The 13,700-nt window shown below is 45.5% G+C and overlaps 1 protein-coding gene across 1 annotated transcript; it reads right to left on the reverse strand.

Annotated features, from left to right (window-relative positions):
• Positions 1-704: 704 nt before the first annotated feature.
• LOC124663177 (protodermal factor 1-like) lies at positions 705-2,110 on the reverse strand. Its single transcript, XM_047200904.1, has 2 exons — positions 1,113-2,110; positions 705-1,035 (listed from the first exon to the last, which is right to left on the reverse strand). The coding sequence occupies exons 1-2, from the start codon at positions 2,108-2,110 to the stop codon at positions 705-707; spliced, it is 1,329 nt and encodes a 442-aa protein (XP_047056860.1).
• Between the last annotated feature and the right edge of the window lie 11,590 nt (positions 2,111-13,700).

Here is a 13,700-nt window from a genome sequence, read left to right on the forward strand (position 1 = left end):
CATACCTTTAGCCTACCGGGGGTCACCCCCTGCCGCGACACCAGGGAAGCTAGGCCTATTTGATAGTTTCAGGCCTCCTTTGATTTATGAGATATTTATGGGATTTATGTATAATGGGATTCTATGAACTATTTCCCGCAAAAGTTGTTATCCTATGAATTTTTATTCTGCAAAAGTTGTTTGTTTCACGGGCTCATGTCCCACATTAACTAATTTCATAGGAACCTTGTATACTACATATTTAATGAAAAAGGTCATTGGATGAAAGCTAATGAAAAATTTCTTCACTAGAACCAAATTCTTCTTCCCGTGGGAGTTCAGTAGAGATAATTTCTTGAGTTAATCAAAGGAGCCCTGCAAATTCAGTTTAGACCGGCAGAAATGATTACAAAGTTGAGTACTGCATCACAATATAGGGTGAATGCACAAGTACTGACGTGCTTATTTTCAGCCCAACATGGCAACATTGACCCTGCATTGGTACTGGAACTAGTACAAAGATAGATGCAGTTAGAAGAGCGGAACGTAGGGTAGACCAAATTCACAGGTCACATAAACGACACTTGACCATTGCCCCGCGCGCACCCACGCACATACAAGCACTGGATAACATCAAACACGTACTCCTAGGGATTCTAGCTGGCACGCGTTGTCGCGTGCCACGGCATGGCATCTGGGTGTATGCCCAACGTACGCCTAGTCGCCTAGTGCATGGCATGCCCCTCGTTGGCCAGCTTGAAGAGCTGCGCCTGCGCAGCGGCGGCGCGGTTATCACCCGAGCTGAGCGCGGCGCCGAAGGCGTCCTTGACCTGCATGGTGCTGTAGGGGAAGCCGGTGCTGATCATGGAGTTGAGCATCGACGCCGTGCCCTCGCGGTAGAGCTCGCCCACGCCGTCGGCCCGCGTGTTCGCCAGCGCCTCCGGGACGGTGAGGTCGTGCCCGAATGGCACGGCGGCGCTCGGGCCGAAGAGCCGCACCAGGGGGCACCAGTAGCCGAATATGCCCCAGATCACGCCCGGGTGCGACATCCAGTAACTGCAAGGCAAAACAACAACACCGTTAAGACTATCAACAAGCATCGTGTCAAGGCTGAGGATTTTCAGAGGTTTTACCTGTAAGGGCCAGTGGAAAAGGGTGGGGTGTTTGGGTCGAAAGGCGTGGGTGTGCTCGTCGGCGGCGTCGGCACCAGCGGGGAGAAGGGCGGGGTGTTCGGGTCGAACGGAGTTGGGGTGCCCGGAGCTGACGGCACGTCTGGCGTTAGCGTGCCCGAGGGCGGAGCGGTGCCAATGCAAGGCGTTGGCGGGCTGTACCCACCAGTACCTGGCGTGGTGGGGGACGTGCCGGTGGACGGGCAGCCGCCGCCAGCGGGCGTGTTCGGGTCAGTGCCAGTGGACGGCGAGGGTGGGTAGTAGCCACCAGGAGTGGTCGGTGAGGTGCCGGTGGACGGGGTGGGCGGGCAGTTGCCGCCGCTAGGCGTCGTGGGCGATGGCGAGTAGCCACCGACGCCACCAGGCGTTGTTGGGGTTGGCGGGTAGCTGCCACCGCCGGGGGTGTTCGGGTCAGTGCCGGTTGACGGTGAGGGTGGGTAGTATCCGCCACCAGGGGTGGTCGGAGCGGTGCCGCTGGATGGCGTGGGTGGGCAGTTCGCGACACCAGGCGTGGTAGGAGCTGTGCCGCTTGCCGGAGAAGGTGGGTAGTAGCTTCCACCCGGAGTTGTCGGAGAGGTGCCGGAGGACGGCGACGGCGGGCAGTTCCCGCCAGCAGGCGAGGTAGGGGCAGTGCCGGTAGACGGAGAGGGCGGGTAGTAGCCTCCACCGGGGGTGGCTGGAGAGGTGTCGCTGGACGGCGACGGCGGGGTGTCCTGACCACCAGGATCAGTCCCTGCGGACGGCGAGGGTGGGTTGTAGTTGCTACCCGGGGTGGTCGGGGAGGTCCAGCTGGGCGGTGAGGGCGGGGAGTGCTGCGGGTCGGTGGGGCCTGGAGTGTAGTAGTCCTTGCGGCCACCGAAGCTCTCGCCGTCGGCGGCGAGACTACGTGCCGCGGCGGTGGACACGACGAGCAGACAGCAACAGGACACGAACGCGATAGCCTTAGGCGCCATCATCCCCATCGTTGGCAGAAGGTTTGTAAACTGAACTGGTGGCTCGTGATGTTGTGGTTGGAGCTTTGAAGTTCAAACTCGCTGTGTGTGGCGCTCTATTTATAATCGAACCTTGTGTGTGTTTTACCTTCCCATGTACATGCACGGCTTGCACTCGTGGGCTTGTGGCAGCCTTGGCAGCGTCGCACAAACAATGAAACAAATGCTGCGTAAATGGACATTGATTTGATAGACATGGGCACTAGTGGTCTTGATTTTTTAAATAGAAAATATATTTTAAGTTTCGAAAAATTCTGAATTTCTTTTTGCATATAGTCAACGATTTATCTCACAAACGTGTAAAGTATCAATTTCAAATATTTTACATTCTAAGCTATGCAAAAATGGCAAAAGCGTAGATTTGAGTAGTCATTTTCAAATCTCCAAAAGATATTTTCAATTTTTAATTTTATCTAGCATAAAATAAAAAGAATTTAGGTTGAGATTTTGCATTATTAAAAATGAAACAATGTCTAGGAGAAACTAGACTCTATTTTAATATAGTAGAAACGGGACTTGGCGTGACAATTTCAGAAATCCGTCCTTAACAAGGATTGAACTCCGGTTGTTGGGTGCGCCACTGCAATCTCAACCACTGGGCTATGCCCACGTCGTCGAGATTTTGCATTATTGTGAGATAACAATCTTTGAAATTATTTTTCAGAATTTTTAATAACTTATAAGAATGTCTTATAGTTTTTTAAAGATAGCGAGAGCCCGGGAGCTTGGGGTCAAAAACATTTTTCGTGCGTAGATACACTAGAGGTACAGGGTGACAAGAATGGCCGTATAGCATCATCGTCTTGCGCTGAGCTCGTGGTGTAGGCTTTGCCGGCTCCATTTCTGGTTGCAGTAGCAACCTCCCGCGCAGAGACAGAGCCTCGTTGCCTTCCATGTGCATGGCGCATTGATGTGCACCGAGTTGAGACTGACTGTACTCTCTTGAGGCGTGTCAGCTTCTCGCGGCCGATGACCACGTCGTGTCCTCGGCTCGCCGTACGTGTTCGCGCGACGAGACGAGGGTGCTGCGTAAATGCCGGTGCATGCATGCATGGTGATGGGCTTAATTTTGGGCTGCAACGCGCGCAGGTGGTGTTAATGGTGTTCCTCATCTAGATAGCTGCTCGAGTCCAGTTACTCCATTAGTTCAGGAATTCAGTTCCACCTACCAATGTACAGTGTGCATACATCGGAGCGCCATGCCGATTTGCAAGGCGTCGTTTAGGAGGCAGAGCCATGTGTCGTGTTGTTATGGACACATGTGTGCACGTTAGACTGCACAATCGTATCGTATGCATGGCGCGTTCTGGTCTCGTGTATTCTGGACTTGTGGTTCGTTTGGAAGTGTTAGCTATTATGATAACTATGCAGGAGTTGATTGCCGACCTAATTTTTTGTTCCATACTTGAATATCCAAAAATATACTAGTGAAATTACTCATTAGCTTTATTTGGAAGTGTTCTATTTGCCATATTTTTAGCTGGTTGATTCATGTATCGACCTTAGCTTTTTCGTGATTGTAATAACTGATATTGGATCCTTTGTGACTTGATACTTAGTTTTTTAATAAAGCAAGCCGTGTGCATCTGTTGATGCAGAGGCTGGGGCTATGCTCCTTTATCGAAAAAATCCAAAAATATACTAGTGAAATTACTCCTTGTCTCCTTCCTACCCATAGCCTTGATGGACGAACTCGAGTTATTTCCTACCCATAGCCTTGATGGACGAACTCGAGTTATTTGGAGCTAGTAATCGATTTATTGACAAATTTAATGAACTGTAGCAGTAGAGTTGTTGCATTTTTAGACTGGAAATAAGCTTTTAACTAAAAAAAAACAAGGTATTCGTAATGGCCAAAGAGTCACAACAATCACAAGTATTTAAGCATACATCTACCAGTTTCCCTTCGGACTTGAATAATTGAGAGAAACAAACAGTTGGTCACACAACTCATTTAAGATGAGTGATTTGGTCACAGAAGTTGAAAAATATGAAAACCCGTCACTAATCTCTCCTTCGAGTGAACTGCTCACGGACTGGTTCTGGGTGGGTTTTTTTGTACACGTGGCCACCGGCCACCGCCAGTGTGTTTTGACATGAAAAAGGGTGTGTGAGGTGCAAGTGAGATGTGCGTGGGGTTCAAAATTGCAGCTAAATTTGTGGGAGGAGTTTTCTAAAAAATGAACAAACCCTAAATCCCCTTCTCCCAAATCAAATTAGACGGAAAATCCTAAAATCAAGCAACGGCGCCCAAACCATAACCCTACAAGCAGACCATCTCATCGAGCTCTAGTGCCCAACTTTGGTCACTTCCTAAATGAATTGGTCTGGCGTGGCGAGCCAGAACTGCGCCCAGCTGTCGGGAGATGCGTGCTTAGCCACACACGCGTGGCATGGTGGCTCAAGAGTGAGCTCTTCGTGGTCGTGCACTGGTGGCCACTCTCTACGGCGAGCGGTCAGCTTTCTCGCCACAGCAAGTGGTGCCGGCGCTGGAAAGCCAATGTGGTATGCAGAGATGCAACGTCAAGATAGAGGTCATAGAACCGCCCGACGATTTTGTTTTCTGGTTTGTTTCCAACGAGGATTGTACTCACGCCCTTTGTCTTCCCTAACATGTCAACTGCGGCATTCCGTCGTTCTGTTGATGGTGCACACTAGAGAGGCCGATTCGGCCAGTCATTTGTGCTAGGTTATCTGACAAAGCTTTTTTAGGACGGTCAGCCTCAAGAAGCTTGGCAAACAGAGGCGTTGGCCAGGATGTAAGTGGCAGCGGCATTTCGCGATCCCACATACCCTGCCTGCAAAATTTGGCCCAAATGGCGTAAGAGGCCTACCTGGTCTTGTTGGGCTTCAAAGCCCTTCAGGTATGGTCCAAGTGCCCATGCTGCTTCTCTTGATGAAAAAATAATTTCCCCAAAATTTTAGCTCAATTTGACTACATATAGGTATGTGAAAGTGAAGAATACACAAAACAAGAGTTTCCTGCAGAGTTATAACCCAAATAAAGAAGATCATTGTAAATCTCTATTAATCAAAATAAAACATGGAAATAACATCATATATGTTGCAAATATGTGGGAATGTGTATTAATAAAGTACAAAGTTCATGTATGCATTTTACATCAGGAGATCATTTGTAAATTCCCTATAAAACATGATTATAATATTATATAAGATGCAATTATGTGAAAATATGTATTAATAAAATACAAAATTCATTTATTTTACATGCATCAGTGACATATTCTCATCAACTCTGAATTCTTCCACAAACTTCTCGGTCAGGTAAAGGTCCATATAGCTCCTTAAATTTCCACACCCTCTCACATGTATGTTAAGAAACATATGTCTTCACTACAAATGCTTCCTCGTGTCTATTCTCCATTTTAGCTATCAATGTCTAAGGATAGACTTCTTCCCAACGTGCCTCCCCTCTTATGTTATTGTACGTTCCTTGTTTTTTGGACCTTCTATCTTGTTGTCACGTACATTGAGATTGATTTACCCACATCTTTGATAGTTGGAAATATCATGTTAATCTTAAACTTTGGATTGCCCTTGTTTGTCTCGGGATTGTGATAATTGTAGTTGTAACTTTCCCCATCGGTTCCACACAAATATACTTCTTCTAGCACATCATCTTCACCTCTCTTGGATAACATTGTGTGGGCATGTGCTGCACAAGTAAATCATCTACCACTTTATCATCCACAAATTCAGAAAGCATGCCATCATCATCTTCAAAATCGTAATCTCAATGAGCAAAGTTATAATCTGATTCACCTTCTTCGTAATCATCTTCTTCCACATATCCCCATTTCTTGGGACTCAAAACCTTGGGAAAATAAACTCTAGCTTGAGAAACATCATCAGTTGCTTTCTTAATAATAAGAAAATCCACATGAACAACATAAAGCAACTATTGGATTTGAGTGCACCAAAGCTTTTTCCATTTGTCTTGCCTTAGTTTCAAGGTGGACATGAACCAATTGACAAGTATTGTCTACAAACTTACCAGTACTTATCTAGCTTAGGATCAGCCAAATGGTAGCACATTTCTCTCTAAAAAATCATCTATGTATCGAGAGCATCCGTTCTTCTTCAGAGAGTAATCAAAGTGGTCAAAATTTTCATCTATCTACTTGCAGTTTGCATCAATTCCATAAAAAAACAACCATGGTGAATTTATAATATGAAAAAACCATCAGTTGTCCCTGCATTTCACAAAAAAGTATCAAAGCACAAAATTTTCTCCCGTGAATCTAATTGTAAGACAAATCGAGCATAAATATGGTCTAATATGTACAAATAATTGAGCACAAATGATCACTACACAGACGAAATTAAGAGCGCAATCATCGATCTTAATTCTAGCTACTCCCAATTTCAATGGCATCGAATCTAACCTTCGAGTGGAAGGGGATCCAAAAGATTTTGATGTTGTGGGACTGCCGGAATTGAGGACAAACCGTCCTCGGCTGGTCTAGGCACTCCACCGTCGATGCCACCATCAATGTCGCCCCACCATGGTCGCCTTCCTCCTCCATGTGTCCGACGTTCATCCAGCATGGTCGTCTCATTTCTCTCGAGTGTGAGCCAAAGCGTCGGGACCTAGGGAATGCAATACAAACCATGGTAGAGGTCCTATTTGCATAATTACATTCGGCTAGTTTGTCTGGGGCCCACACCAATAGCCACATTGACTAAAACCCTCCCAGAGCTGGTTAATGACCAATTCACTCATCGAAGTAGAGATTAGCGCCGGGTTTTCACGCTTTGCTAGATCTGTGACCAAATCACTCATCTCAGACAAGTTCTGTGACCAACGGTGTGTTTCTCTCTGAATAATACTCCCTTCATTTCTAAATATAGGCCTATAGTTTTTGGCATGAATATTAAAGAACACACTTGGAGAGCTATCGCAAATTTGGGCGAGGTTGCCCGTGACCTAGTTGAAGTGAGAAAATAGAGGAGATTACTTCAGATAAGGTAGCATAATGAAATCCCTAGAAAAGTTACATACAATGCAATATACCTTATATTTCAGATTTTTTTCTTAGAAAATTAGTTGGCTTGGATCTCATGTTAGAGCACATCAATATTGTAGACTGTAAGTTAGATAATTATTACCCCATCATGTTGGTGTTTCCTAAGAAAACCAAGTAACTATCGACACACATACGTGCACACTCACGCAACATTTAGAGAAGATTGCAGTCGGATGTTCAAAATACAAATGTCCAAATTTGAATTCATGACCCTTCATGATCCATCTCTCTAGCCCCAGGGGCAATCTCACTTCCCTTCATGATCCTTCCCAAAAGTTCCAAACTAGATTTTCCATAAATTAATCTAATCAACGAAATACATTTGCACGTATGCAAACACGAGCCAAAAAAGTCTTCTGGCGTTGATTAATATGTTAGTCTAATAAATTAGTAAAAATAGTATATAATATATAAAAGCAATATGAAATATGAAACTAAATTTCAATCAAAAGGATTAGATAAGTTTACGAGTTACGATGTATCAAGCCCCCTCCCTGGGCTACATTGCTACCCTGCCATGTCATATATTATTGGTGTACTTTAGATATTCAACTAGTTTCGAATGATTTCACCAACAAATCACGTATGAAAAACTTCTCTAGCTAGTTGCTTGTTTTATATTACTCTGTTCCATAATCTAAGACGTTTTGGTAAACTAAAATAGTTTCTCCAAAACATCTTACATTATGGAGCGGAGAGGGTCGCTTTCTACTGAAAAATGAAGTTGCATGCCAAATATTTTGCAAACATATATTTAATGGAATAGGTTGTGTACTCGAAAGATTAACCATTGGATGGTTGCTTGATCATGATTGGACATTAATTTCGTGGAGAAAAAACTAATATGAGTGCACCATGCCACGGAGAATTTTGGTATTTCTTACTTGATCGAGAAATGCTTGTTTAAGGGCGTCCTGTTTCGGACTTTCACATCCTGCAAGAAAATAATCTCTATGCTAAGCAGGTTTACTTATGGGGTACAACAAGGTTGGAAGTTTGCAAAGCTATTAAAGATAGAGCTGTTATTACCTATTCTGATAATACTACAGGACTGGCTTATTTGCATTATGAGAAAATTAAGAGAATTTGTCTATTTTGTGGAATTATGTTTCATAATGCTCAGAACTGTCCTGTTAGAAACAACCTGATCTCAGAGAAACAGAGGAAAAGGCAGACTGGCATGGATATACCAACACAGATGTTTGGACAGTGGGTAATCGATGACAAGCTTGTTCCAATGGATATAATTCACCAAGCCAGAATGGGTGAGCAAGGAATTAACCAAGGTGGTAATGCTATTTTAAGAAGACTTCAAAAGTTATTTGCAGAAGATCCAAAAGGCAAAGGAAAAATGGTAGAGCAGATGCAACAGTATGTCAATAAGCAAAATATTCTGCCACATGGACAACACATGTCGCTCACTTTTGAAAAGCGAGCAAATATAAATCAAAGAAATTTGATCAGCTCAAGGCCTCCCTCAAATCATAGAATGGTATCAGGCAATATAATTCTAAGCAGTTCACAGGAACACCAAGTTTCAGCGTTGCAGCCAGCAAATGAAAATTTACTGCAAAATCCCCCTACTGTCTCTCTGCCTATAAATACAATTGATACACAAGAGGATGGCTTTACTAAACAACTAGCCTCAAGCAGCATCAATAAAGGAGAAGGAACAATAGTAGCTCACTCAACTTCAGTGCTTCAGACAACAGGACAGACAACAGGACAGACTAGTATCAATGACACTTCCCCAAATCAAAACCATAGCAATATTTTACAGACAGGACCTTCACTTGACATCCCGCAGCAGGCTCTGACAGGAACCAACCAAAAAAGAGCAGCCCCCTCAGCTGAAACTATATTGCAGTCGCATGCTAAAAAGTCCATGACATTCCAAGCATTGCAGCCATGTTTTGAGATATCTAACCCAATAATGCAGAGAAATAATCAAGAGTCAAGAACCTCTATTCTTGAGTGCGCCATGGGGGCACCACCTCCTTACGGCACCAGCCTAAATAATCGCACAAACGTTCAAGATTCTGTTTTGGACACGATTCATAAAGCTTCTATCGCGACCCCGGAGGTTGGGGCTAGACAGACCCAGATATCACATCTGGCATAAGCCTAACCTAGATCTCTAGGGCCTACAGGGTGAGAATCGGTAACACAACAGTGACTCTACGACTGAAAGCAAATATATTACAACTCTTAACAGAGTTAAGATCCAAATTTATTACACGCAGAGGTCACTGACCACAATTCAACAAGCAACGGAAAGCAAAATATGTTATCTAGATAACAAGACTGCAAAGGGCCTAAGAGGCCATAACATAAGGCGACGTCCCAGCCCATAAGTCTCAGGCTGCCGCCTGAGGAACTCCGAACTACTCGTCGACGTCAAGGTAGAAGCCACCATCTGTTGGAAGGACTTCGTCTGAAACAAAGCATGCAAGGCTGAGTACAGGGACTCAGCAAGACTTAGTACAACCTTGTTAGCAAAGCGGGTATGCGAGGCTTTATGTGGAGCTTATTTTGCGGAAAGCCAGTTTTCCTTTGTAAACAGGAGGGAGCAGAAGCTCGTCTATTCAGACCATTTTCAAAAGGGATAAGAGAGCGATAACAACTCTAGCTCTAATATCATCATGTTGAATCCACCGAATCTTCATCATCACCTGAACCTATCACCTAGGATCACCCCCTCGACACCCCGAGAGGGGATCCTTATCACACATTGACATCAAGTTTTACGATTAGGTTCAAGTTGTCTATGATCATCACGTCCTTTCCCAAGTCGTCCATAACCGTGGACACGGCTTTTCGAAAAGATTTACCCTGCAGGGGTGTACAATTTTATCCACACGCGCCGACCGACTCTTAATGCCACTATAGATTAACACACTTCCTTGGTGTGCCGGCAGAGGGTGGTCGACCGAAACCTTTCCCTTACTTCGCCTATTCCATGAGTCAAACTAACTGGGGAGCTCCGTCATCGTAGGTAGCCATTCTCCGAGGCGGTCCCGGTCATTGTGCGCTGGGGATCCAGTTCAATGCCTACAGCATCCTTCACCCTAGCCACATCCCTGTATGATGCACCTTTGAAAACCTTTTCCACGCCTTCGCCATGCAGGATGCCAAATGGAACACGCAAACTAATTGACTCATGGGTAAGCTAGTAAGTTCGGGCCAAGGGGTTCCCATGGGCCCCGTGTGGTTGTACGCTCAGTCTTGGTTCCAGAGGCAAGAACTCAGGTCCTAGTATCGGCGAGAACGAGTCAAATCACCACATCCCCATGTGGCGGCCCATCCAAGCCTTTAACATGTTTATTAACATCATCACTGATCTTACCACGTCATCCTGTCAAACTAGGTTCATTCGTAGTTCTGATTCATCAACCGGATGGACCAGACTTCAACAACTAAGCATGGCTAAGCATATCATATATACGGCTCTAGCGATGCGAACAAAGCTCAACCTAGTTTTGCTGGGAGCGGTGGATCGGGAACTTTGGGCTACAAGGATGGAATATGCACACTTAGGATAACTACAACTGCCGATAAAACATATTTGAAGCGGATGCAATATGTAAGAACCAGAAGTAAAAGCATTTCGAAACCATATATGAACCAGGTTAGGGCTTGCCTTGTCCCTCGTTGTTCTGGTGCTGCTCTTCGGTGGCGTTGATCTCACGCTCGCGTTCGGTCCCTATCGAGAAGAACCAAATACCGGAAAGGAAGAGCACAATCAAGACAAGGTACACTGCAATGCACATACAGTATGATGACATGTCATATTAAAGGGGTTTGGGTAACCCTAGGTGCATCGACGGAATTTAAAGGGGGTTCGGCATCGATCCCGACATAGGAGAGGCGTCAAATTAGGGTTTCTACTAGGGCTCACATTTAATTGGTTCAAAGATGTATGAAACATGGATAAACAACTAGGATTTGTTTTTCTGATCATTTTGATATATTATTTGTACTTTTCTGATTTAAAATGAATTAGTTAGGAATTTTCCAAGTTTAATTCATTTTAAAACAATTTCTGAAAATTATATAAAAATAATAAAAGTTTAACAATTTGGACCCACATGCCATAATTTTATTCTTTTCTAAACATTTATGAAATTATTAAAATTCTGACCAGAGGACCCAATGTCATATTATTTTCTATTTAAAGAAATACAGAAATGAATTTACAGAAAATACAGAGAAATAGGGAAAAATGATTAATGACGTCACGCTGACGTCATGCTGACGTCAGCGGCCATGAGCTCTCAGATGAGCTCGGGTGGAGCTCCAATCCACCGATTCGGGCCGCGATTGGAGGCGCGCGGGTGGGGGAACGGTGCGGCTCGACGTGGCGAGCCGTTTGGTGGCGGCGCCGCCCGCGGATGGTCGCCGGAGCGCGGTCTCCGGCGAGGTGCTGCGGAGGCCGGGGCAGGTGCCCGACGCGGCGGCGCTAGGGAGCGGGAGAGGGCGAGCCGAGGGGGCCAGGGGAAAGAGGAGCTCACCGCGAGCGTCGTGGAGGGGTCGGCGACGGCCGGGGGGCCTCGCCGGCGGCAAATCGACCGGAGGCCGGCCCGCAGTAGGTAGGCTAGGGTTAGGGATTTAGCGCCGGAGAGAGCGCGGGGGAGAGAAATGGAGTTTAGGGTTCGTCGGAGGCGGCGGTGCGGCTACTTGTAGGCCGCCGGGGGCGGCGGGGAGCATCGTGGCCGCCGACGACCATCGGGTGGCCGGGCGGCCGCCGGCGAGCAGCTTGGCTCCGCGGGGAAGAAAGGGATTTTTGCAAAAATCCCCCCGCGGGAGTTCGTCGGGCTGGTGGGCTGTTGGCTGGGCTGACTTGGGCCGTTCGGCCAGGGAGAGGGAATATGGAGGGAAGTGGGCTGAGCCCAGGGAGAGGGAGAGAGAGAGGTTTCTCCCCTTTTTCTTTTTCTAGTTTTTTTATTTCTCTAAAACTAAACCAAATTCAAATCTGAATTTTGAATAGAGTTTGAAAACTCAAATTTCTAGAGATACTTCAAAACTCACATGGTCATATTGAGAACAACAAAACCATGAGTTTATTTTATAGAATCTTGAGAGAATTTGAATGGAGAAGAAACAGAGAGAGATTTGCATAATTGAAAATTATTAAACTTTGATGTAGAATTTACTCAAATGCAAACTACATGCATGAGATGCACATGATCACTCGTTTATTTATAAACACAAGGTTGGGATGTTACAACTCTACCCCCCTTACAAGAATCTCGTCCTCGAGATTCCTAGGTTTTAGAAAAGAAGGAAGGGTACTCAGATCGTAAACGATTTTCTCGTTCCCAGGTTGCTTCTTGCTCAGAATGATTAGACCACTGAACTTTCATGAACTTGATGCTCTAACGTCGAGTTTTACGCTCGGCTTCATCAAGGATACGAACAGGATGTTCTCGATAGGTTAGATCCTCTTGAAGGTCAAGAGTCTCGTGATCAACACCACGGATAGGATCTTTGAAGCAACACTTGAGTTGAGACACATGGAAGACATCATGAACTTCAGGAAAATTGGAAGGTAACTCCAACTTGTAAGAAACATTACCACGCTTGGCAAGGACGCGGAAAGGACCAACATAGCGAGGAGCTAGTTTGCCTTTGATACCGAAACGACGGACACCCTTGAGAGGAGTGACCGAAGATAAGCTTGATCACCAATCTCATACTTCACTTCTTGATGATGGCGATCATAGTAGCTCTTTTGACGTGACTGAGCAGTTTTCAGACGCTCGCGAATGATGCGAACTTGATCTTCTGCTTCATTTATCATATCTGGTCCAAAGAACTTTCTTTCTCCGGTTTCAGACCAGTTCAAAGGAGTTCTACACCTTCTACCATACAAAGCTTCAAAAGGTGCCATGCCCAGGCTGGATTGGAAACTGTTGTTATAGGTGAACTCGGCAAATGGAAGGCACTTTTCCCAATCTTTACCGAAGGATATAACACATGCCCTGAGCATGTCTTCAAGAATTTGATTCACTCTTTCGGTTTGACCACCGGTTTGAGGATGATAGGCTGTGCTGAAGGAAAGACGAGTTCCCATAGCTTTCTGAAAACTTTCCCAAAATTTGGAGGTAAACAAGCTTCCACGATCAGAGATGATCTTCTTCGGAACACCATGAAGAGTGACTATCCGTGACGTGTATAGATCGGCCAGTTGATTAGCACGAATATCTTCCCGAACAGGAAGGAAATGAGCAACCTTGGACAGACGGTCAACCACTACCCATATAGCATCTTTTCCATTTTTAGTCTTGGGGAGACCAGTAATGAAATCCATGCCAATTTCATCCCATTTCCACTCTGGAATTGATAGAGGTTGGAGAGTGCCAGCAGGTCTTTGATGTTCAGCCTTCACACGACGACAAACGTCGCATTCAGCAACGAACTTAGCGATTTCTTGCTTCATCCCGGACCACCAGAATCTTTGACGAAGATCCCGATACATTTTGGTACTACCAGGATGGATAGAAAGGGGTGAC

Source organism: Lolium rigidum, chromosome 6 (assembly GCF_022539505.1).
Source record: "Lolium rigidum isolate FL_2022 chromosome 6, APGP_CSIRO_Lrig_0.1, whole genome shotgun sequence".
NCBI classification, from domain to species: domain Eukaryota; kingdom Viridiplantae; phylum Streptophyta; class Magnoliopsida; order Poales; family Poaceae; genus Lolium; species Lolium rigidum.